The 27,104-nt window shown below is 43.0% G+C and overlaps 1 protein-coding gene across 1 annotated transcript in view; it reads left to right on the forward strand.

Moving 5' to 3' along the window:
• The window catches only part of LOC129332746 (pulmonary surfactant-associated protein D-like), a 52,003-nt gene extending 32,119 nt beyond the window's left edge, over positions 1-19,884 (forward strand). The window contains exons 6-9 of the mRNA XM_054983973.1: positions 1,826-2,011; positions 2,823-2,921; positions 16,798-16,881; positions 19,024-19,884. Coding sequence (XP_054839948.1) covers positions 1,826-2,011; positions 2,823-2,921; positions 16,798-16,881; positions 19,024-19,412 — 758 coding nt within the window. The 3' untranslated portion in view covers positions 19,413-19,884. The remainder of the gene's footprint in view (positions 1-1,825; positions 2,012-2,822; positions 2,922-16,797; positions 16,882-19,023) is intronic.
• Positions 19,885-27,104: the final 7,220 nt, after the last annotated feature.

Raw genomic sequence — 27,104 nt, forward strand, 5'->3', positions numbered from 1 at the left:
AGAGGGGTTTTATTCAAATACCAGACTTTAAAACTAAAAGAAACAAATATAGTTAAGGTAGATAGCTTAGAGAAAGATAAAAATTTAGAAAATGGTTTTTCTATTGGTTGAGGTAAGTTGTGGAACTGAAAGGGGATTGGTTACGGTTTGGCTTCTCTTTGATAGGTTGGACTGGATAGACTGCAAACAGAGTGATGAGAAGTTTAGACAATTCTAGAGCTGCTTAGACAGAGTTCAGTTAGAGAAGAGAAAGAAAGACAGCTGGGGAAAAAAGAAGACCCAGGAGAGTCTTGAAGGCAGCCAAGGAAGTGTGTGAGTGACAGAGAAGATTGTTGAAATATCTATCCAGGATTTATTCATTAAAGCATAGAAATCTTAATAACAGCAGTTAAATTTTATAGTTAGTTTTAACAAAGTTTTTAAAAACTGGAAAGTCTGAACCTAGGAGCTCGGACGTATCAGTTTAACATGCAATAAAACTAATTTCCTGAGTATACTGGTGTAAAGGGAATGAAAAATCTCAAAGTGGTGGCACTACCCATATGAAGATAGACTGTTTGTCCATAGGCCCCACGGCTGGAGACGTTGAAGACCTCTGGGCTAGATGAGAGGCTTAAAGGCCACAGGATAGTTGTATAGTCTTTGTCTACACCCAGCTTGGGAAAACAAGCACGCCTTATGCAACCAGATACAAAGTCTGTCAAACTGGCATCCTTCCACTCTTGTTCTCTTTCTTGTGTGTCTTGCCATCCTAGTTTGTGAGGCTGAGAGTCTCTCTACGCAAGACATCTTACATGAGGAAGCTAAAGTGTAGGGAGATGCAATGTTAGCCAGGAAGCCGAACAAGCCGAAGGCTGTGTCAATGTCACCTCTCTACACAAGGGTCGTTTTAAAAAGCTTTAGCCAGTGATGATTGCACCTCAGAGGGTTTGTTAATTTCATCTTCACTTCTAGAAGGGGAGGTGAAATTGGCAGAAGGGGAGACAAAATTAACAAACCCTCTGAGGAGCGATTTCCGCCGGCTCTGGATCTTTTAAAACTACACTTTCTGGCTAACATTGCATCTCCCTATACTTGAGTATCTCCATGTAAGATGTCTTGTGTAGAGAGACTCTGAAAGCAGAGCTAAGTCTCTGCACAGCAGAATTCTATAGTTTGGCTGCTTGAGGAATAAGATCACACTGAGAAATGTTACTTAGAAAAGAAATAGGAATTCTTTATTGTAAGAGAATTCCATACTTGATAGGAAAAGCAGAGTATGGGCTTCTAGCTAAGTATCTAAGCCAAGATGGAGAGAGGTTGTAGAAAACATGTCGAGCACTTACGGTGGACAAAGGGAAGGAGAAGGGAGAGGCATTCTGCCTAACCAAGGGGCAGCTGCAGGAGTGGACAAAGGAAAGGTCAGGAAGCAGCCTATCTGGCACTTCATTGACTCTCTACTGCCCTTCCCTGAGACTCAGGTGACGGTTTAGTGACATTTCACTGTCCATTCCTTCCAGCCTGTTACAACATATCACTACTGATATGAACTGCTTTAGGTGGCAGAGAATTGTCTGACAAGTGAATTATAAATATAATAAAGATAGGCTATAACTGAGAATAGACCAAAATAAGAAACTGAAATGTCCATGTGTACTACACAGGGGGGTGGTGGACCCTGGACTTTTAAAAGGTCTTTCTTTGCCAGGAAAAATCTGAACAGACACTAAAACATAATGGGCGACAAAACACCAGGCCAGAACAGCTATACCTGTGCTACATGGTGCTAGGCCTAACAGTAAGGACAGCACTCTTTCTCTTCCTTCAGGGCTAACTAACCTCTGAGCTATGCAGCTTATTTCTTTCTGCATCCTTGTGCTGGGAGTGGAACTGGCGAGAACATCAAATCCCGAGCAATGCAACTGTGGAGAGAAAGTGAACGTTGTTGCATTATTGCCAGGCATTCCTGGGCATCACGGATTACCAGGAAGAGATGGGATGCAAGGTCCTAAAGGTGAACAGGGAGATCATGGTACCATGTGGCCAGTTTTTAAGATCTCTGTCACCTATGGGCAGAAGAGTCGGAAACTTAACAAAACTCTGGATGAGTTTTAAAAGTATATGGTGCAGGGTGTTATTTTTTAAGGCTGAAGGGAAATGCTTTGCACTCACAACAGAGTGGAAAGATTTTTTAAAAATATAAAGGTCAAGCTCCTTCCTCACATGATTACAGTGGTGGTATGTGGCAGGATCCATGTGTGGCTATCTGTTTCCTCCCACCCCCATGGGCACATGTGCAAGCAGTGCATAATTGCAGTCAGGGATTGTGATTGTGTGAACTGGAAAATACATGTGTGGAAATGACCCATGTTATTGAGATGATTGGGCACAATGCACTCTCCAAGTAGACAAGATAAAGGTAACGGAAGTCCCCTGTGCAAGCACTGAGTCATTACTGACCCATGGGCGGACATCGCATTACAACATTTTCTTGGCAGACTTTTGTTACAGGGTGGTTTGCCATTGCCTTCCCCAGTCATCTACACTTTACCCCCAGGAAACTGGGTACTCATTTTACCGACCTCGGAAGGATGGAAGGCTGAGTCAACCTTGAGCTGGCTAGCTGAACCCAGCTTCCGCCAGGATCGAACTCAGGTTGTGAGCAGAGCTTGGGCTGCAGTACTGCAGCTTACCACTCTGCGCCATAGGAGCATCAAAAATGTTGCAGCTGGTTATTGTATGTGTCAGAGAGGAGCACTGTTGTTTATAATGTCAAAATGGCTGGCCAGAAACTGTTTGCCTCACTTGTTCTTTTTTTGTTCATTTATCTGATGACTTATCAGGACTACAAGGGAAACAGGGAGTCCCAGGAAAAGCTGGACCTTCTGGGGCTAAAGGAGATCAAGGTGAAAAAGGACAAAAGGGGGACAGTGAAGGCAGTGGTAAGAGTAATTGAAAGAGAAATGTATGTAGGGAAAGATATTTTTTGAAATATTTTTTATTTTATTATATTTGTTTTTTTAAAATAAGATATTTTATGGAATTTTGCAAATTTCCATGCACAGAGAACAAGATTGTTAGATGGACTACACAGTTCATATATGAAGACAGACAACAGAACCAGTATGTTGTAGTTGTTAGAGTGACCTAGATCTGAATTCCCATTCTGGCACTGCTGCCTGGTTGGTGGGGGTGCTGCTGGGGTTTCTAAGGAATCTGGCACACTTGCTGTGCCGGCTGTGCCTTGCAGAAGGGCACATGTTGTTATTTCACCCAGTGGGATGTCCATAAAGAACAGACCAGAAGCACCGCAAATGTGCTGGCAGCCATCCGCCTCCACTACAGCAGCTCTCAGAATTCCATGCCCAACATAACCTCTTTCCCACCAATACAATAGTGTACTTTCATTTCTGTTATGCAGCAGGACCTGGAGGGGTTTCCCACACGTCTGTTTTTCCCTTTGCTTTCAGCCTAGCTTTTGCTAAATCACTCTGACAACTCAGCTTCCGCATGTCACCCCAACTTCCATTTTTTGGTAATTGTCAACAGGGGTGTGTGGTTTGAATCCAAGAACTGGGTTAAAAAGATGGATTTTTGCTGATCCAGCTAAGTCTAGCTTCACCAGATCAAATGAGAGAATCATGGATCTACTCCAGGCTGGGGATCAAGAAGATCCCTGGCTATTGTCGGGGATAGAATGTTTTGTTAGCCTGGTGTTTTTCAGAACTGGAAACCATGCTCTGTTCATTCTTAAGGTTTCTTCTTTCCTGTTGAAGTTTTGCTTATGCTTGTGAATTTCAATGGCTTCCCTGTGCAGTCTGACAAAGTAGTTGGAAGTGTTGTCCAGTATTTTGGTGTCCTGGAATAAGATACTGTGCCCTGTTTGAGTTAGGCTATGTTCAGCCACTGCTGATTTTTCAGGTTGTCCAAGGGCACAGTATCTTATTCCAGGACACCAAAATACTGGACAACACTTCCAACTACTTTGTCAGACTGCACAGGGAAGCCATTGAAATTCACAAGCATAGGACTTCCTGTTTGGGATCCATGGAGGTCTAACGCAGCTCCACTTGCGGAGCTGACCGGACTGCCGTTTTAACCAGCCGGCGGGGTGAAAATAGCCCGCGGCCGACTGCTCTCAGGCGGGGAGCAGGCAAAGAACGCTCAAGACCCTAGGGTGAGCTAGATCTCGGACTAGGGGGGGCTCTACACAACGAGTCTCCCCCCGATCCTTGAGGTCCCACCTTGCGACGGGTCGGCTATAATCTCTGCGGCAGTTTTGGGGCCAATTCGGCTGGCATAAGACCTACATACCCAAGCATCGATTGGGGGAAGAAGCTGAGAGGAGAACTTAAAATCGAAACAGCGATTACAACCCGAGAAAAGTGAAGAGAAGGTAAAGATCATTATCTTCTGAGACGGGACAGATTGATAAAAACAGAGAGGAAAAAAAGTAGATTTTTAAACTGCAACAGACTAGTGAAAAGGAGGGGAAGACTCGGCAAGAATCGAATTTAAAAAGAGACTAAGTTTAAAGAAGTTATTAAAGAAATGGGACTATTGTTTTGAATACCTGTGGCTTTGGAGCTGTGGGAAAAAGACACCATCGCGAGATCTGCTGTGGGAAGACGGGAGACAGGAAGTGCGTAATAACAATAGAGTGGCTGGAGAGAAGCGGCCCTTGCTGGAGGGCAGGAAGTAGGGAATCGCCATTTTTGAAAGGGGAAGGGTCGCGGCTTCAGCGGAAGAGGAAGTAGGCCATCTTGGATTACAAAATCATAGAGAAACCATAGAGAAAAGACGCCCGACATTTTGGACTCTTTAAAATTTAATTTCTATAAGAAGACCGGGACATTTAAAATAGAAAAACGTTAAATTTTACGCCACGGAGTTAAGGAAGAGAGCGGATTCGTGGGAGCGAGCTAAAGCAAGCCCCACGATGTCAAAAAAAGAGTGGCAATCGGCAATAGAAAACCTGGATAAAAACTTGGACAAAAAACTTTTAGATATGATTAAAGAACTTAAGGACACGAAATTGGAGCTGATAAAAGAGGTTAAAGAGGTTACACAGACAGTAAAATCGGAGCTGTCAGAAGTGAAAAAAGGTATGGAAACAATACGAAGTGAATTACAAGGAACGCAGCAGAGAGTTAAAACAGTAGAAGACGCGATGGAGAATTTAGCAGACACGCAACAAACAGAGATGAGATTGGTGAAGGGGAGAATGTCAGTTGCAGAAACTAAACATATGGAGAAGCAGCTACGTTTTCGTGGCTTGCCAGAAGTGGAAGGAAAGTCAGCGCAAGAACAGATGACTGAGGTGTTGGCTGAGTACCTGGGGAAGGAGGAGGAGGAAGTTGTGGCTATCCTAGATGTGGCATACCGTGTGAATTCGAGAATAGCAACCCAGAGGAAACTACCAAGAGATGTGATTGTGCAGTTTACAACACGAAATATGAAAGAGAGGATTGTGACAAAACAGTTTCAAGATCCATTGGAGATTGATGGCAAGACGATTATTATAATGAAGGAACTGCCCAGATCAGTGTTACTGGACCGGAAAAAATATAAAGTGCTAATTCAGATTTTGAAGGACATGAAAATCAGGTACAGATGGGAGTTAGCGGAAGGAGTGTCCTTTGAGTTTGGAGGGGCCAAAAAACGCATCAGATCTGAGCGAGAGATGGAGCGATTTATTAAGGACAATGAAAAAGACTTACCAACAAGATCATGAGTATGGAGTGTAAAGTATTATCTTGGAATGTAAATGGACTAAACTCACCGAATAAGAGGAAAAATACTTTTCACTGGCTACTAAAACAAAAATGTGACATTGTTTGTTTGCAAGAGACCCATATCAGAAAGCAGGATGTAAAATATTTAAAATCTGGAAAATTGGGCAAAGAATATGTAGCGGCCTCCAACAAGAAAAAAAGAGGAGTGGTGTTGTACATAAAAGAGGAGCTACAGCCAAAATTTGTTATGAGAGATGTGGAAGCTAGATTTGTAGCAGTGGAATGTATTTGGAATTTAAAGAGAGTGTTGGTAGTCGGACTTTATGCACCTAACGGTGCAAAAGAAAGCTTCTTTGAGGATTTAAGGAAGCATTTAGACGATCTTGCATACGACCAGATAATTCTTGCTGGAGACTTCAATGGAGTGACAGACTTGGAACTAGACAAAAAGACTACAACGGCACAAAAGAAAAGAGGACTATTACCAAAGCTTTTTTTTGAGTTGATTCAACAAGAGACTCTTGAAGATGTATGGAGGAGAGAATATCCTAAAAGCAGACAGTTTACTTTTTATTCTGCAAGGCATTCTACATTATCAAGAATTGATATGATCTGGGCCTCAAAAGACTTAGTATTATGGACTAAGGAGGTAGAAATAATGCCTATGGTAGGCTCAGATCACAACCCAATTATGTGGAAATTTGGAAAAAAGAGAAAAAGGAAAGCATGGAGAATAAATGAGGACTTGTTACAGGAAAGAGAGAATATGGAAATACTGAGAAGAGAGACAAAGTTTTTTATACAATACAACGTGAATAAAGAAGTACCAACCAATAAAGTTTGGGATGCTTACAAGGCGGTTGTAAGGGGCATACTAATGGACTTAAATGGTAGAGCAAGAAAGAAGAAAGAGGAGAAAAGACAAGAGATTGAGGAGAAAATAAAAGCCAAAGAAATACAGCTAAAAAAGAGACCAGGGAAAAAGAAGGTATACCAGGAAATTAAAATACTTCAAGAACAGCTAACAGCAATGAGCAATAAAGAATTGGAGTGGAATCTCAAAAGACTGAATCAAAAAGCGTTTGAGGGTGCAAATAAACCTGGGAAGTACCTGGCATGGCAATTGAAGAAGAAAAGGGAAAAGAAGATAATAAATAAAATTTGCGAAGATAACAAAACGTATTTGGAGCAGGCTACCATTAGTAGAGCCTTTTATAAATTTTACGCTAAGCTGTATAATAAAAAAGAAGTAAACAAAGAATCAATAGCGTCATATTTGGAGAAAACCAAACTTCCAGAAATCTCGGAAGCTTGGAGAAATAAGTTGAATAGTGAAGTAACTGACGAGGAAATAAGTAAGGCAATACAATCTGCAAATCTAGGAAAGGCGCCAGGGCCAGATGGACTTACGGCTAAATTCTATAAGACAATGGCTAATGAACTGGCACCATTCCTAAAAGAGGTGATGAATGGGGTTTTAAGGGATCAAAGGATTCCAGAAACTTGGAGTGAAGCGAATATATCATTGATCCCAAAAGAGGGCCAAGACCTGACTAATGTGAAAAATTATAGACCTATATCGCTACTCAACAATGACTATAAAATTTTTGCGAAGATATTGGCGGAGAGATTGAAGGGGTGGCTCTCGGAAGTCATAGAGGAGGAACAAGCAGGCTTTTTGCCAGACAGACAAATAAGAGACAACTTAAGGACAGTGATCAATGCTATTGAATATTATGACAAGCGTTGTGACAAAGAGGTTGGTTTCTTCTTTGTTGACGCTGAAAAAGCGTTTGACAATTTAAACTGGGACTTTATGTTTGCCACTATGGAAAAGCTACAATTGGGAGAAAGATTCATCAGAGCAATTAAGGAAATATATAGAGACCAGACTGCAGCAATTGTGGTGAATGATGAATTGACCAAGAAATTGACGATAAGTAAAGGAACAAGACAAGGTTGCCCGTTATCTCCATTGTTGTTCATTTTAGTATTGGAGATTCTGATGATACAAATACGTCAAGATGATGAAATTCGTGGAATAAAAATAAAGGACTATTCATACAAGGTCAGAGCATTTGCGGATGACATAATGTTAATTGTAGAGGACCCATTGGAGAACATGCCAAGAGTGATAGATAAGATCAAGGAGTTTGGAGACTTGGCAGGTTTCTTCATTAACAAAAAGAAGTCAAAGATATTATGCAAAAATATGACTAAGCAGAAACAACAATTGTTAATGGAAACAACGGATTGTGAAGTAACAAGTAAAGTGAAATATTTGGGAGTCGAATTAACTGCAAAGAACATAGATCTATTCAAAAACAATTATGAAAAACTATGGACTCAGATAGAGAGAGACTTGATTAAATGGAATAGATTGAATTTGTCATGGTTGGGCAGGATTGCAGCAGTTAAGATGAATGTGTTACCAAGAGTAATGTTTTTGCTACAGACAATACCAATCATCAGAGACTCCAAACAATTTGAAAAATGGCAGAGGAAAATATCAGATTTTGTTTGGGCAGGCAAGAAGCCTCGAGTGAAAGTGAAAGTTTTACAAGATGCAAAGGAAAGAGGCGGAATGCAACTGCCCAATCTGAGACTTTATCATGATGCAATCTGCCTAGTTTGGTTGAAAGAATGGATGACATTAAAGAACAAGAAATTATTAGCCCTAGAGGGATATAAAAAAATATTTGGATGGCACGCATATTTATGGCATGACAAAGTAAAGGTCAACTCGATGTTCCTGCATCACTTTGTTCGGAGAAGTCTATACATAATCTGGAAGAAGTACAGAATTTATCTACAAGAAGGAACCCCTTTGTGGGTGGTTCCATATGAGGTGATAGACCCGAGAGCTGTTGATAATGAACAACAATGTTTAACGTATAAAGAAATAACTAAAACTGAAGCATCCAAACTTAGAATAAAGACACAAGAGGAACTATCACCTAACTACGATTGGTTCCAGTATAGACAGATCAGAGACTTATATAATTCGGACTCTGTAAAGGGAGGTATACGAATAGAGAATTCGGAACTAGAGCAGACCCTTCTTAAAGAAGATAAGAAAAGAATATCCAAGGTATACCAAGTACTGTTGAAGTGGTATACCGAGGATGAGATAGTTAAAACACAAATGGTGAAATGGGCTATAAACTTTAATAAAGAAATAACAATGGAGGCATGGGAATACTTGTGGAAAACTACAATGAAGACAACGACATGTATTAATATCAAAGAGAACATTTATAAAATGATCTATCGTTGGTACATGACACCAAAGAAGATTGCGCTAGGGAATTTGAATACTTCTAATAAATGCTGGAAATGTAAGAAGCATGAGGGCTCCCTCTATCATATGTGGTGGTCGTGTGAGGTAGCCAGGCAGTACTGGGGGGAAATAATAAGAGAAATGAGTGAAATTTTACAATTTCAAATTAATAAGAACCCAGAACTCCTGCTACTGAACTTGGGAATGGAGGGAATTCCAGCCCAACACAGGACGTTGATATTTTATATGACAGCAGCAGCTAGACTTTTGTATGCGCAAAAATGGAAAGTACAAGAAGTGCCAACTATTGAAGATTGGACTTACAAATTGCTGTATATGGCTGAAATGGACAAGATGACAAGAAAATTGAGAGATCTGGACTCAGGGCAGTTCAACACAGACTGGGAGAAGCTGAAACAATACCTGGAGAAGAAATGGGAGGTGGGAGGAAAACTGTGGCAGTTTGAGAACTACTGAAGTATTGAAGTAGAGGGGGGAGACTTTACCGGGGGGAGAAGAGATAAATGTGAATTAATAAGCAGTCAGATTAATAGATTGACATATATATAGATATATATAGGTTAACAAACAGAACATAGAGAAAATAATTAATTATAAGGACTAAATATAAGGAGCGATTAACTAACAATATTTTCTTATTTTTCTGACAAGTTTTGTACCAAACTGAATGTCTGAAGATATAGATGGGTCAAATTGATTGACTACGTGAGGAGAGATATATAGAACTATTATAAAAAGATAGAATGAGTAATATATATAGAGAATAAGTCAAATTGTTTGATATAAACGAATGTATGATCTATATGGTTTATGATATATAGAAATACCTGAAATTGAAAAATTGGGATAAATTGTTTATCTAAGATGGAAACAAAGGCTTACAGTTTGGGCATATAATGTTAAAAATAGTTAAGGATGTACTGCTTAGAATAATGGAGAATATATATTTGTTTTAGATAGAGGAAGCTAATAAAAGTAAGGGAAAGGGGACAAAGGGTTGGAAAGCTGCTGGAAGTCAACAAAAAGGGGGGGGGGAAGGGAGGGGGTTAGAGATGAAAAAATTGGGGAAAATTGAATGTAAATGTGGAAATAATGGATTCTAACCCAATAAAAATTTTTCAAAAAAAAAAAAAAGAAATTCACAAGCATAAGCAAAACTTCAACAGGAAAGAAGAAACCTTAAGAATGAACAGAGCATGGTTTCCAGTTCTGAAAAACACCAGGCTAACAAAACATTCTATCCCCGACAATAGCCCTGCAGAGAAGATTAGCACATCAAGTACCAATCCATATGCAAAAGAACCTCCTCAGGATACAGTGAAGCCTCCCGCCATTAGCATTCCACACCCTGGGAAACTCTTACAGGATGACTCAGCTCAACCCCACCCCTCCTGAGTAGATACAAATGACCTACATCTTTTCCACACTGTGACACTGAGAGATCTCTGTCTTTTGGTGCTACACCTCTGAAGATGCCAGCCACAGCTGCTGGCGAAACGTCAGGAACTACAATGCCAAGACCACGGCAATACAGCCCGGAAAACCCACAACAACCATCAGTTGGGTTAGTTGCACCAGAGCCCCTTGCTTCAGTTTGGTTCTGTTGGGCTTCCTCTGGGCTGAGATTGCATTTGGGAGTGTGCCTTGGCCAGAAGCTGCCTTGCCCGTGTGTGTTTCTGCCCGAGAGCCAGCGTGGAAATTTTCCCATCATAGCAAACAATGGAGAGTGGCTAGGCACCTAGTTCAGGTAGCACTTTTTCAGCTTGGTTGTGTTGGGATTTCTGTGCATTGAGGTTGCATTTGGGAATGTGCCTTGGCCCTGGCAGTCATGCATGAGTGTGTTTTGGCCTGAGAGCCAGCTCTGACTTTTTTTCAACAATAGGAAAGTGGCTGGAGAATGGCTGGAGGCACCTCTTCAGGGACCCATCGAATTGAACTCCAGGGTCCAATCTTCCTGAAACTTGGGGGAGGGGAGCGGTCTCTAGTGGACAATTGAGAACAGGTTCTCTGCAAATTTGGTGTGGTTTGCTTTAAAAATGAACCCTGCTTCTCTAGGTTTCCCCATAGAAAATAATGGCAAGTTAAATCTGTTTTGGCCTGACACCCAGTTTGGTGTAGTGGTTAAGAGTGCGGGACTCTAATCTGGAGAGCCGGGTTTGATTCCCCACTCCTCCGCTTGAAGCCAGCTGGGTGACCTTGGGCTAGTCACGGCTTCTAGGAGCTCTCTCCGCCCCACCCACCTCACAGGGTGTTTGTTGTTGTGGGGATAATGATAATAATGTAAATCACTTTGAGTGGGCATTAAGTCGTCCTGATGGGCAGTATATAAATTGAATGTTATTATGTTATTATTAGTAATCTTGCTGAACTGGATTTCAGGGAACCCGGATTTTTTTGGTTTCCCTGAAAACCGGATTTGGATCACTCAGATTTTTTTTTTTGGCGCACATCCCTAGTTGTCAGATCATTTCTTGTCTTCTAGATGCACTTGAAGGAAGTGTGGATTTTTATATGGGGGCACTTTAATCACCAGTGGTGGCAAAGCGTCACCCTTTTTAAAAATATTGTGCATGTGCTATATTGCTATATCACTAAATTGAGGATGTCCATCCCCTATCCCCCTCTGCACAGTATAACTCCTTTCCTTACAGTACAATGATTGTGCAGTCACTTTCTCACCCTAGCAACTTTGAATTCATTAGCCAAGTCCATTGTGGATTTCACTTTAAACTTTGGTTGCCTGCGGCGCTTGTATGAACAAAGTTACTGCACATACTTTTGAGTGATTTGGAAGGTGGGAATAGTTAGAGCGCACCAGTAGTTGGCCACTGGGACTTTTCTGCAGGCATTTCTCTGGTGGGTGGGTGGGGACAAACAGACATGTGCTGTTGCCGGCAAGCTACAACAAGGCTAAGACGCAAGGCAAAACCCAATACACTGGTTATATCAACAAGTGGAAAACCCCACCGGGGCTAAAGTTATATCAATCATTTTACTTCAAATATTTAGTGACAAGTGCTCAATTGATAACAAATAAGGGCAGTTCAACAAAGCAAGCCTGCCTCCCAGTTTAATTTCTGAAAATTTATTTTTAAAAAAAACTTCTGACCTTATTATGGGGTTATGTGAATATCACTATAGCAACGTATCTCTATAAGCGGATTATTCATTTAAAAGGGAAAAGTGGAGATTGCAGCACCTCAGCATGTCAACAACTGGTTATACATGTCCTCCGCAGTGAAAAACGCCCACCCCAGAATGATTTTAAAATGGAGAAAAATTACCTCCATACCTTTTATAGCAATAGATCTCTGTAAGGCAGTAGATTGGAAGGGGAGCCTTTGCCTTGCTGAGTCTCAGTTAATTCAAAGTTGTAAGCAGGGAGGGTGGCAGGGCAAAGGCTCTGGAAGGGGAGACAGTCCAGCTGCCAGGGGCAGCAAAGGGCTGTGAGAGAATCCATCCCCTCCAGAGCGATCTCCATCAACTCTGTCTTTTAAAACTACGCTTCCTGGCTAACATTGCATCTCCCGGCATTTGACGAACACGTGCCCAGGCGTCTCATATTAAACACACATTTGCATACATCTGTTTGTTTCCGCAACCATGCAATGCTAGTATGCTACTCAACTGTAGGAAAATTTAAAACACTCTCAACAAGAAAGCTACAGCTTTGGCCATAAGGAAATAAATGACATCTTAAAAATACATGGATTAACGAATGATGAAATAAGATTACTCATCATAGAACATGCACATTTTCAGCTACAGGAAAAAGAAGATGAAGAAAAACAAATACACTTTGGCTTGTCCGTGAAAACATAAGCTATACCAGAACAATGAATAATAATTGAGGAAATACTAAAAGCAGGACAATGTACACCCCCTGATGTACTTTTTAGATTCACCAGATGGTGTAGGAAAATATTTATACATCAAACTGTAATGCATGTATTATCAGAAAATGGAATGAAATGCATTGCAATAGGTTATTGTGGGACAGCAGCTATGCTACTGAAAGAGGAGGAATTGTTTGTTATCACTCATTCTCACAGAGAATTCTGTATTAAAGCTAAGAAGTGTGATGTTTAAGAGGCATCATTAATTCAATAGGATGAGGCATCTATGGCATCAACAAATGCTGTTATGGTAATACACAGATTACTAAAAGATTTAATGCAATTTATTTAGAGGAAAAGTAATTCTTTTGGGGGGAAACTTTAGACAAGTTTTCCCAGCTGTACCACAATCATCAAGACAAGCAACAATAAACAATTGTTTGAAGACACACTCTTCAAAATATTCACTTTAACAAGAGACACGGACTCTCAGTCAAATAATGCCTTTGCACAATATGTCTTTGCAATGGAATTAGAAATCTACATGCACAAAGATCTATGTCAAGTTGTGCTATGAAAATAAACACTGCTTAGCTTCTTCTTCTTTTCAGAATAAAGAGGGGTACAGAAAGAAGGGGGGGGATAACAGGGTCAAAGGAACAGTAAGATTTTGCACTACAGGAGTTATTAAAATACAGAGTACGCAAAACATATCTTAATCAGAGTTTCGCTACAAGAGTTCTTAGTATACAGAGTACACAAAAACAATCTTTTTCAATATTTATCCATATAGCAATAAAGATTGCAACTGTTACACCCCATTACTGTATATTATTCCTCTATACTACACATACTCAATGCCTCCCACCTCCTTCTCCACACTTAGTAATAAAAATTAATAATTAAAAAGGAAAAACTCATTCCATTATTACAATATTTCATCTTATCTCTTTATGTAACTGATTAATATAGAAATCCTCTCTCTACTTATCCCTGTCTTTATCAATGTTTCCATATTTTAGCAGCTATATATTCGATTATATATTCATACATTTCCCCCCTTGTCAGACTATAACCTCTTATAAGCTATATACAATAAGTCAGTATGTGATCTTATTCCAATTTGTAAAACTGCAACATCTTATTTATTCAATTCTTTATAAGCAAAATAATTTCCCCATTTCTCTTCAAATTCTCTTACTGGTCTTCTATGTCTTTCCAAATTTTTTTACTTTTTTTGCATGTCCACTACATATGATAAAAAGAGCCATCCGCTTCTTTACATTTCCAACATGACCCTATATATTTCTTATCCATTTTCTCAATGGCCTTTGGTATGATATACCATCTGAAAAACATCTTATACCAGTTTTCCCTTAATGTTTGACTTGCTGTGAACTTTATACCCTTTGTCCAAAGATTCTCTCACTGTTGAAATGTTATCTCTTCTCCAAAATTTTGCATTCATTTTACCATGCAGATTTTAACTTGTTCTGTTTCTGTATCATATTGAAGTAAAAGTTTATAAATGTGACCCAGAATGTGCTCCTTCTTCTGTGTAATTATTTTCTCAAATTCTGTAAGATCTCTTAATTGTCCTCTATAAACTTTAAGAGCTTCTTTTAATCTGGAGACAGCATGAAACTATATCAGCCATTGTATTTTTATTCCTTCATCTTGGATTTCTTGCCATGATTTTATCTTCCCTTGAGAGTTTATCATATCTCTATATGTTAATAAGTCATTGTCTTTTCTCTGGTTTTTTATCACAAAAAGCTTCAATTGGTGATAATATTGGCGATATCAATGGACTCATTCTCTTTCTAACTGATTCCCAAATTTGTATCAGGCTGTCCATTATCACATGATTCTTTTGTTGTCTCCTTGTTCTTGTCACCCAAAGGTAATTATGCAGCCCAGCTTCTGACACAGTAACAGCAGTCTTCGGAACTAGCTTCAAAGAGGAATATTCTTCAGCATTCAATGTTTGTAATCCCAGGATGGCCGGCAGCTGCTTGTTAGGATATATTCGCATCTGGGTGATACTCTAGGATTCCACTGAATGTTACTTCCAGTTTCATGCCAGAATTGACATTGTGGTGTCAGAATGACACTGATTAACATGTTCCTGCCCCACAAAAGCTCCCACAGATTGCTAGTGCTGAGCTGACAACCTAGTTGGCTCAAAAAAGAACACAGTGAATACATTAACACAAAAGTATCATTCTTAAAACAGAAACTTATTACAAGTAATGACAGAAGTAATAGGAGAAATTATGAGATATCCCTCAGAATTTTAAAATTCATTAGAAAGTACCTCCACATAAACTAACACTTAAAAAAGGAGCAATTGTGATTCTGCTGCGAAATTTAAATCCACCCCATGGACTGATGAATACTACCCACCTACAAATGCTAAATATATTTAATAATAATTTAAATGTCAAGATAACAACAGAAGATGCTGTTCGACAAAGAGTAATACTATCAGGAATAGTTTTAACAGCAATAGACACAACATTTCCATTCAAACTGCAAAGAAGAACAATTACCTGCAAAACTAGTTTGCACAATTACAATTAATAAAAAGGGGCAAATGTTAAAACATGTAGGATTATACTTTCAGGAACCAATCTTCACATGTGGAAAAGTATATGTTGGAATGTCTAGAGTTGGGATGTCTGTAAATGTCTGTAAATTTGTCTGGAAATATGTTGTGATGTCTGGAAATTTAAAAATTCAAGTTTGCAGCACTCCAATCCAAGGATATTTTAAAAATGAGAGAGGAACATTTACATCAATTTCACCTCCCCTTCAGGGAGGCAAAGAAGGAATAAACAAACCCTCTGAGGAGCAATCTTTGCTGGCTCTAGAAAGGTGAAACTGACAGAGCTTTCTGATCTGTCTTTTAAAACTCAGCATCCTGGTTAACATTGCATCTCCCCAGGGCCGGATCTAGGGTTGCCGGTGCCTAGGGCAACCCAAGTCTGGCTCCTCATGAGCGAGCAGTGCATGTGCACTCCCGGAGCTGCGTGATGACGTCACTTCTCTGATGTCATCACACAGGGAGGATCATGCCACCTGTGTGGCTCGCCGGCTGCCCCGGCGTGCCATGGAGTTGGCGGAGGCAGTGTGGGGGGCTGGGAAACTGCCTGCGCCATTTGCCTGCCCCGCAATGGTGCAGGCGGCCTCCCATCCCCCTGCACTACCATTCACCTGCCCTGCAGGACAGGGGGCGCACAGCAAGCCGGCTGCCCCGTCTTGTGGGGCAGGTGAATGGCGCGGGCGGCCTCCCAGCCCCTCGCACTGCCTTTTGCCTGCCCTGCAGGACAGGGTGCGCATGGCAAGCCAGCCGCCCCCTGTCCTGCAGGGCAGGCGAATGGCGCGGGGTGCCTCCCAGCCCCTGCACACTCCCGGCGGCTGGCAGCTGTGCCCGGTGCCCCCTCTTTGGTGGCACTAGGGGCAGACTACCCCCCTGCCCCCCGTTGATCCGGCTCTGCATCTCCCTTCACTTGAGTGTCCTCATGTAATTTGTCTCATATATGGACAAGTTTGTGTGTTGTTGCCTCTCTTAATTTCAATATAGCACTCGCTTTAGCTAAAAAAATACCAGAAACTGGAGTCCATAGAGGCTGATACCTTATGGTATCTGTTACTAGACAACTTCATGCAACATATTACAAGTGTACCACCAGCCTGCCTTTATTTATACAACAAACAGCTCTGCTTTTGTCAGAATGTTAATATTAGCCATTTTGAAATCCTGAAATAACCACAACCCACAGGAAGAAGCGTAGAAACACACACTACCCACAGCTCCAAATACAGTTACACAGAGTAAAATTAAAATAAATGGATTTATGCACAACTGTGTTAAATTGTGGTTTCTGTTTGTACCATATGTTACTGTAACTACAAGAATAATGTTGTTTTACCCTGTATTTAGAATGTGAACTTCTGAAAGCCCAGATTAATGACATGCAAGCACAGCTGAAGGAGCTGCATGAAACCACAAGCGCAATACATAAAGGTAAGATGGCGAGGATGCCTTGCCACCATATGAAGCAAAAGATAAAAGAGCCAGTTTGGTCTTCATCTCTGCCAAGCCTTGCCACGAGTGCATGCTCTACATAGTTTTAATAAATTTGTCTGAGACGGTGAGATCACCTGTGTCAGCCTGTATGGGACCAACTGCCATTGGCTCTTCCTCTCCTGGCTGCCTGCCACTCCATCTGGTCATCATAGAACAGGGAGCGCAAGTTATCTCTCAGCTCGTGCCTGACGTTGCTTGCTCTCCTCATCTCGTTCTGTCCCTTTTCCTTTTCTGTTGTGTATATGTAAGTGTTACTACTACTGAAGGCACTGGACAACCAAACATGGGCTTGGATCGCATTCAGAATTTGTGCAGGTGCAAATGTGTGTGTGTGTGTGTGATTTTCGCCAATTCCACTCTCCTGCAGTAGCCCAGAATGCTGTTCCTGGGCCACCGGGACATCCAGGAAGTTTGAGAGAAAGCAGCAGATTAGATTGTCCCTTTTGCTCCCGTGGAAATTCTAGGCTGGATCTAAGCCACGGTTGAAGCGGTGGCTTATTAATTTTTAGCTGAAGCATCAACTTCAGTTTTATTAATGTGAGTCCCTTCAGAGGCTACCTAATGGATCCAGCCGTGTTGTCCTGCGTTCTGCATGTTGGCCAGGTTTGGACTCCTCTGGAGTAGTGCCAACTGCTGGTCTGGCTAGGTCTGGGAGCGTAGAGCAGCTGAGGGCCTAAAGCTAGGAGCCAGAGCCCAGGACTTACTCCTAGTGTGCCCGGGGACCCAGCAATGCAGCTTTCTCAAGCCTCGGCCTAAATAGGCTGGGTGTTAATCAGGCTCAGCTGCACTTGCTGGCAGGTGTTGTAGCTCCTGAGGCTTTGCTGTGCTTTGGCCAGGATCCTACAAGGAAGAATCAGTCTCAGAGCACTGTTCTGGATCCAGGCTGGGATCGCACACTGCCACTCTGGCACTTCACCCCCTTTGTGCTTCTTCAGTCTGGGCCTTCTGCCAACGCCACTCTTGTGGATTAGGAGAGGGCCCTGCAGGGCTCCGTCCTGCTTGGCAGAGGCCTAGTAGTTATCTCAGTAGCTGGTGGTAAGGGGGTCACTTGCAGGCAGGGTTACCAGCTTCAAGTAGGGAAATTCCTGGAGATTTTAGGGGGTGGAGCCTGGGGAGGGTGGGGTTTGGGAGGTGAGGGACCTCAGCAGGGTATAATGCCATAGAGTCCACTCTCCACAGCAGCCATTTTCTCCAGGGGAACTGATCTCTGTCAGCTAGAGATCAGTTGTAATTCCAGGAGATCTCCAGCTACCACCTGAAGGCTGGCAACCCTACTTGCAGGCTCTGGGAGGGTGGCTTCCATTGTTGCTGGAGTGTGGTCTGCAGGTGCCTCTGCAGAATCAGGTTCTCCCTCATCCCACGGGCCCACTTGGCTCTCTGGCCTGGCTCTTCCTGTGAGCACTCCAAGTAGGGAAGCCAGGTCCCCTTACCCTCCCTGTAGGAGGGAGAGAGACCTGGCTCTTATCTCCTTCTTCCCCTCTTCATGTTTTACTCATGCGCACTGTGCGCATGTGGACCCAAGGATGCATGGTGACGTTATTTCCAGTGATGTCACTTCTGGTCCAAATTGACCTGCAGTGAAGTGAGGGAGTGCTCTCAGGGCGGTGTGATGACATCTCTCCTGGTCCTGGGAGTGATGTCATCAGGCTGCCCCGGAAGCACACCCAGGAGGCCTGTTTCCACGCTTTCCCCCTGGCTGGCCAGGTAAGCTGTGCCAGAAGGCAGAGGGTAAAAGTGGGGAATCCCCCGCCCCCACTGGGGGAATGGGATCCCTAACTCTGAGTCTCAGGGCCAAGCTACACATGACGAATGACACTTGAATGGCAAGTGTATTCCTCCCTGTTCACTTGCCCTCCACTCAATCCACTTGCCGTTCAAGTGTCATTCGTCATGTGTAGCTTGGCCCTCAGAGTCATTCTGTCTATCTGTGAAAGATTATTTTCATATCCATGGTTAAATTTAATTCTACAAAAACCCAAAGATTTATTTTGAAGATTGGCTGTCCATGTTGGGTCATACTGAAAGTACAAGATCCACAGATTAAAAATTCTGCTTTATTTTGCTATCTTTCTTTTCTAGTCCTTCTAGATCATGTTTTCTCAAGCACTATAAATGCTGGACAAAAACTGTTTGTAACCAAAGGAGCGGAAGGTAATTATGAGACTTCCAAAGCAGCATGTTCCCATTTGGGCGGCCAAATTGCGTCTCCAAGGAATGCTGCAGAAAATAATGCCCTGTCAAAAATAGCTGCCAAGTTGGGGAAAATCATATATCTTGGAATGAATGACATGGAGACCGAAGGTGCCTTTCAGCATCTGAGTGGAGAACACATGCAATACTCAAACTGGGCAGCAGGGGAGCCAAACAGTGAATATGAGGACTGCATAGAAATGTATACGGATGGCAGATGGAATGACAAGTCATGTTCTGAGAACCGGCTAATAGTTTGTGAATTATTATCCATCTGACTTAGAGTGTTTCACAATTCCACTTCTACTTCATTGCAATGTTTCTAAATTTTGCAGTGAAGGTCACATGGAACTCAATCTTGGGAAAGTATTCTGCAAAAACCGATCTCCATTAATTTTTTTGTTCAAAGAAAGTCTTCTCATTGAATGGCGATCCCAGGACTGCTGAGAGAAGGGAACTGAAGGTACAAAAAGAGCATACCTTCCTCATTTTGCTTTCATGCAAGAGCAAGGAAGCAGCTGGCACGCTGCTTGTAATCCTAGGGCTTCAGCAAGAGCTAGAACTATAAGAAACCATCATTGCTAATTTAAATTGCTTGACTTGAAATCATAGCAAGTGCTTTCCTATGGCACTTGATTGTTTTTCATTTAAATGGAGGATTAAAACAAGCGCAACTATGGATTACTAGAAAGGCTTTTTGCTTTGTTAAAGATTGGTGAGAGTGTTTGTTTAATTAAAGATTGACGAGTTCCTTTGCTCCTTTCTCTTTCTTCTGCTCCCTTCCCCTTTAAATATGTAAGTACACATCTTGTGAGTATGTATGGGGGCAAAGATGATATCTTTCAGGGACTCACAGTGTCTGTCATCAGCCATGAATGTCGTAGAGCTAGAAGTGCGCTGTACCCCGGCTTTCATATTCTATATCCATATATATCTATATCCCTTTCAACTCAAGAGTGAATTGACTGCAACAATTGCCATACAGTGGGAGAAATGGTAGAGTCAGCATCCTATATGAGGCAGAATGTTGGGAGTTGAGTAGAATAAAATCTACATTCGGACTCTGCCGTACCCAAGAAAGCTCATTATTTCTCAGCCTAATCTATGTCTCGGGGTTATTGTGAAGTGGGATGTGCAGTCCTGAGGTGTTCAGAAGAAGGGCAGGATAAATAATAATAACATAATAATAACATTTGATTTAAAAACTGCCCTTCAGGACAACTTAATGCCCACTCAGAGCTGTTTACAAAGTATGCCATTATTACAAAGATGCCAACATCCTGATATGAGGTCGTTTCTGGGCGTGCCATCATCGCACTGTGCCAGGAGCATGCCCTGAGAGGCCCGTTCCTGTGTTACCAGAACTGCTATTTTATAGGGGAAATTAGCAAGCAGTTTGGCTTAAATTAATGCGGATCTTTACCAGAGTCTGAATTCCGGATTGCTCATACAATAAAGAGGAAGTGAATAGTCAAAACAAACTGTGTTTACTGAGATGTTGCATAAGCTTACAATAACACATGCATACAAGAAACATACAAGGGCTAAGAAATAAAGGTTGGAAGAACAGAGCCATTTGCATTAGCAGGTACCCGCTTGAGAATGATGGAACGGGGTAATACTTTACCTGGTCATGGCGAGAAGCAGGGATGGCAGCAGCAAAGAGGGGGCAATATCTAATGCCTGCAGTAGATGCGCAGAGTGACAGTCAGGGTCGGGAGAGGAATGGTGCATGCCTTGTGGCAGGCAGAGCCTGCTTAAGTACCCAAAAATGTACCCTGAGGCGGGGGCCTTCTGGGTAATTCTCAGGAGGGGAAACAAAAGCTTGATGGATCTATAACTAAAGCTAACGGGCCACTTTAGGGTCTGAATGTATGATTGTGACACCTTGGGAAGAGGGGACAAAGGAGGGGAGGGGAGTGCTGGGCAGGTTGATTGAATCTGTCAGGAAGCTGAAGTTGTCTTGATGGGATCTGCCTGGAATGCGGTGGCTGTATTGACATGCGTCCATTAGGTGTTCTGGATGGTCAGCACGTAGTTCCCGTCTCAGGGTGGCTTCCAGTGGTATGCATATCAGGGCGAGGCTGGACTCCGTGAACGTGACAGGAGCCTGGTCTCGAAATGGCAGCCTCAGAGCAAACTGTCCATGGTGGTTCTTTGCTGTCTGGGAACATGGCGTCTCCTCTTGGCATACATCGTGGGCTGGCTAGCAGGCGGCCCAGTGGCGGGGGCAGACCCAGTGGCCATCCTGCGAGGAGCTCCCTGCGGAAACTGACCAGGGGGTGCCTGGCCAGGCTCGTGGAGGGTCCTCCCAGATGGCACTATGCTGCTAGTGGCATCGGTCCGGGCCCAGGTGGGGTTCGTGTTCCAGGAGGCAGGAAATAGGTGTTGGCGACATAGTCCATAACAGCAGAGAGGCAGGAGGCAGGCATGGGCAACGCTGCCCCTAACAAGAGTTCTTGGTAGAGTCTTAGAACAACAAAGCAGGAAGCTGACATAGTCCAAGCAGACTCCATAACAGAGAGGGTCACTCACTGGCAACACCTGCACCTTTCCCCCTGCTGTCCAGGTAAGTGATGGCAGGGGGAGGCGGCTGGGAGCAAGGTATCCCCCCGCCCCCACTGGGGGAACGGCAACCCTATGAAGAGGGTTTATAGTTTTAAAATTCAATAAATGGTAGTTAGAGAGACATAACGTTTTACAGCACTAACCTGAAGATACATGGAGTGAGAAGTTCTTGGCTTGTTGCTTATGTCTGAAAAAGCAAAACTAAAACATTTTTTAAAGCAATAAAACTGAGAGCTGATACAGAACAGTGAATATGAGTGTCTGTGGCAAGCCAGGAAGTTCCACAGTAACCAGACAATTGCAGAAATCTACTCCCAAAACAAATTCAAAACATCTATACAGACTGCTGGTTTTATTTATAGAAAACAGAGCACATCTTAACAGCTGTTTTTCAAGGTCACTATAATAAAAATATACATAATAGCATGCATACATTACAAAATAAAATGTTCACATTGTTTAAGAGTGCTTATAATGTTTATTTCTTTCTAAATTGTTCCTTTGAGAATGAAAAAAGTATATTTTAATTGTTCTTCTTTAAAGCTTTTTCATGTTTCATAGTTAAATGACCATTACATGCCTATCGTAGCAAACATAAAGCTTGTTTATCAGACTGTTCCTTTCCAAAGAATATTTTCCTAATTTCGGAAGATATTCCTTTCTGCTATATGGAAAGAATAAATGCTGTTCTGCCTTACAGAGTTGTTGCAAAGGGTATTGAAATAAGGACTTCAAACACTTGTGCTATATAAATCTGTATTATTATTATTAAATACACAGTAAATTCATCCTGTGTAATCACACCAATATATTGCTGCATATTGAATATAAGTGTGGTGGACATATATAAGCATAAAATGTTATCTGCATCTGAATAGGATGGTGATGCAATACTTAACGTATGGACCTGGGTGTATTCTACAGTATATATCGCATTTTTATTAACTCAACCTATACTGACCTAGTGGTGGTCTATAAACGTCTCTCCACTGTTTATCAGATTTCCCCATTTACTTTTTACATGCTGCACAACTCACCCTTTCTTGACTTCAGTCTTCTCAACCTACCAATAGTACTCAGTAGTAGTAATAGTAAAAGCAGCAGCAGCATCTGTATGGGTATCGCGGAAGAGAATTGTATTCCAGGGAGGTAGTGGTGCCATAGGTCCGTCCGTCTTTCCTAAAGAGCCATCTTTGGCCGATATATGCCTTTGAATATGTGCCTCACATTATACTGAATCTGCCTTGTTAGGCTGTTTCATTGTTCTGCTGATGCAGGCTTTGACCTTGGCTGGTATGTTCCCTGTCCCAGGCATGGTGCAGAGGAGGAGGTATTCATCAGGCACCTGGCCCAGGAGTAGGGGGGGATTAACATCTTGATTAGGGGAGGACCAGGCAATCAGGCCTTGGATGGGTGCCAGGCGCTTAGCCTTATCAGTTAGGCCTAAATTGCCAAGGCCAAGCCGGACACTAAGAGCATTCCTTGGCCTTGGTCCTCTGATAGATCACCTTCCCTCTCATCAAGACCCTTCTGGGGAGGGTGGTGTTGCAGGTGGGCATATCCAGCTTTAAAGTATATAAGTCAGAGCGAGAACCATCTTAGGAGGGACTCAGCACAGACGGAAGCTGGTGACGTGCTGTACAGAACTTGGCCGTGGAGTCTGCCCACTGCCGCTAGCGAGGGTCCCCCCGTGACTGAAAGGGCATTGTGCTTGCATGAGGTTGCATCTTTCCTTTGCTTTATGTTATGTTATATATGTTATATGCTGTATGTTTATCCCCTTGTCTTGTGTCTTCAACATGATTATTTAATTTGCTTTGTGTAATGAAGCCATTTTCCTTCACCATCAAAGTGTTTCATTGCGATCAAATCCAAAGAACCACCTGCCCCTTGGCAGAGCAGCATCTACTTAGTTCCAGGCAGGGTTTTGTAAAACAAAGGCAAAAAAAAACACAACCAAGTCTCTCTTTGAAAACACTACAGTCCAACATGATCACTTCCTCTGGAGGAAATGGCAGCTTCAGAAGTTGAGCTCTATGACATCACTTCCTCTCTGAACACCCCCCTTTCCTGAAACTCTGCTCTCCTCAAGCACCACCCCCAAATCTCCAGGCATTTCCCAAGCCAAAGTTGGCAACCCTGTGAAAAGCAACTGGTGACGTTTGTTTGTTTGTTTGTTTGTTTGTTTGTTTACTGTGGCCCACCTTTCTCACTGACACTGGGAGTAAATTACATGGAGATGGAAAAGGGTAGGAGCAGAGCAAAAGCTGGCTGCAAAGAGCTGACAGAGTAAGAGAGAAAACTGCAATAGTTGTACATTGACCTGGAAGATGGAAGCCTCAGCAAATAAAAGAATAATTAGTGACAATACCACAACATACCAGCAAAACTAAAGCAAGAATTGCTGGTAAAACCAGCCACAACCACACTCAAAATCTGATATTCTGTCAGCATAAACTGGTACATTAGCGCCTTCACCTGGCTTCTGAAAGTAGGAGGAGGGAGAGAGCCACACAGACCTCCAAGGGCAGAAAATTCCAGAGGATGGGCACCACCACTGAAAGACCCTGTCTCACATACCTGCCTGCTGTTTATCAGAAGGTAAGACACAGAGCAGAGCCTTTGCAGAAGATTGGGGCATGTGGTCATAATCATACAGTCAAAGGCAGTCCATGACTTATTTAGGTAAACTGGACTCAGAACTGGTCTCAGAAATGAACTGGAAGTAAATGAAGCTACTCTGGCACTGACATAATCAGAAATCAGGCCCCTCTCCAGTCTTTAGTTGCCACCTAAGAAGCTACCAACTGTGGGAATTCACACCTGGGCCATGTAAGGATCTTACGGTTTTGGAATATCATGATAGATTTTCCTACTGACAGGACAAAACACTTATCCATCTTTCATATTATTTTATTTTATTTTTATTTTATCATATTTATATTCCGCCCTCCCCGCAAGCAGGCTCAGGGTGGATAACAGCATTAAAAACATTTAAAACATTTCATTAAACATTATCATAAAACATTAAAAGCATTGTATAAAGATATTAAAAATAGCAGCACTTTTTTTTTTTTAGTGGCGATTACAGAAAGTGCAGCAGTGCAATTGAACATGGCAGCAGTATAGTCTCAGTATCTAGAATGCCCTCGGGCTTCATATACACCCAGAATTTAACTCACTAGGACAGTATTTGTTTTAAAACGTCTTCCAGATTACATTCAAACAATTGTACAATGTCATTCTTGCAATCTGACCCAAAGGAAGTGCAAACACAGCTGTGCCGCATAAATATGATGTGGAAAAGCCCTAAAATGAGTATTTAAAATTCAAGCAGACGCCAATTTCTAAAGCTCATGAGACCTTCTATGTTAACTAGATAATATGCAATCCACATGGATGTCCAGGGTCTGGGTCCCAGCCCCCAGACTTGGTAGGAGGGAACAGCAGGTCAACCGGGCTGACGGGCAAACAGAGGGGGCAGCCAGCAGGCAGCAGGTCAACTGGTCAGCCAGCAGGCAGCAGGTCAACCGGTCTGACTGGCAGGCAGAGGGGGCAGCCGGGGGACAGCAGGTCAACCCCTCCCACGGGCAAATGGAGCCAGAACCTGCCGGTGCCGGGGGCAAGGGGCAAAAGCCCAGGGCCTCAGGAGGCAGGGGGAGACAGAGAGGGGCCAGCGAGTCCCACTCCCCTAGGGAAGGAAAGGGGACTAAGCAAGGCGGAAGGGGGCAAGGGCAGAGGCATTGGGAGCCCAGCAGTCACCCACCCAAAGACCTTACCTGAGGAGGAGAAGCAGCAGCAGCCCCAACAACCCAAAGCCACGCCCCAGCTAGAAAATAGTAGCCTGGCCCAGGAGTTGCCAAAAGCCAAGCCACTCCAGGTGGGGCTATTGGAGGCACTCTGCAGGAAGCCCTGGGCAACCAGCCAGGAGACTGCAGCTGGACAGGCCTTCAGCAATCAGCCAAGGCAGGGAGGCTGGGCAGCCAGGGAACAAGGCACAGCTGGTGCTGGTCAGTGGGGCCAGATCAGCTACCCCAACTGCAACTGCTTGGTGCAGCCCAAGACCAGGCTGGAAGAGGGGTGGGACAGTGGAAGGAAGCCCTATAAAAGCTGGCTGGGAAGAGCCCTGTGGTGGTGGGTGTGAGTGAGGAGTGATAATGTGGAGTGAGAGCAGTAAGATGCAAGGGTGGAGGCTTGGAGGAGAGTTCTGGAAGGAGGAGATGAAGGAGGACGCAGAGGGTAAGCAGGCCAGGTTGAGCAGGCCAGCGAGTGGACTGAGAGGGAGTCTGGATGAGGTATACCGCCCCTCCTTCCACAGAGCAGGGTCCTGCAGAATCCCTGGCCCCCCCCATGACGTCAGGAGCAGACCGCCCAGTGCCACGCCCAGCGGCAGCGGCGGCAAGCCCTGACAATGGATACTTCCCACACCTGTAACAATGGCATGGAGGACATGCAGTGGTTAGAATAAGGAACAGCCACCCCATCTGACTGGTGTCATTGTGTTACCAAATGCAACATGAACTCCCTGATCACTTGGATACCTTTCCTTGTAATATCAACACAATAAGATCAGGAATTATAGGATCTGAGTTCAGTAGCACCTCAGAGACCAACATGATTTTCCGGTGCAAGCTTTTGAGAGTCAAAGCTCCCTTCTTCAGATACAGGGAGGAGTGGAGAAATCGTGAGCATTTATATGCCAGTTAGGATGTCCTTGAAGCTTTTTTGCTTTTAGGTCAGGAATGGAATGTTCTGGAAGATTAAAATGTTCTCCCACTCTCTACCAGTCTCTACTGCTCTCTTCCAAGGGCAGATTAAAAGGTGAGATTGCTGAACTTGAGAGCACATTTGTGAATTTGGAACAATGGAACCCCTGGGGCTGAATAGAGGCATAGGGTGCTTATTTCACTACAGATGTTAATTTCTTCTGTAATCAAACTGCATTGTTCCTTTGTTGCCACACACCCCCATTTTTACCTGCAAACCCCCCCCCCGGCTTGAATATATGTACTGACTATATGTACTGTATGTGGAAGACGGTGGGCAAGCTTCAGTCCCTGAGAGTGAGGCATAGAATGTGAGGAGCAAATGCTTTGTTTAGTAGAACTTGCAGCCATAATGCCGGCAACAGCAATAATCTTGCTGACAACTTTTGAAGAAAGAGCCTTTTTTGCAGGAGAAACTGTGAAGCAGGACTAGTAAAACCAAACCCCATCAGTTTGGGAGATGCACCTCTCCCTGTATTATCTGGCACATGGTATGCAATCACAGGCGATTAATGTGATCTGGCTGTTAAGTGCGCTGTGACAGCTTGGGATCCCCAATTTAAATCTTCCCATTGTTCTCAAAATTACTGCCACTGGTATGACTCCGCGTCCTACCTTCAGTTTTACTTACTTGTT

This window comes from Eublepharis macularius, chromosome 6 (genome assembly GCF_028583425.1).
Source record: "Eublepharis macularius isolate TG4126 chromosome 6, MPM_Emac_v1.0, whole genome shotgun sequence".
Taxonomy (NCBI): domain Eukaryota; kingdom Metazoa; phylum Chordata; class Lepidosauria; order Squamata; family Eublepharidae; genus Eublepharis; species Eublepharis macularius.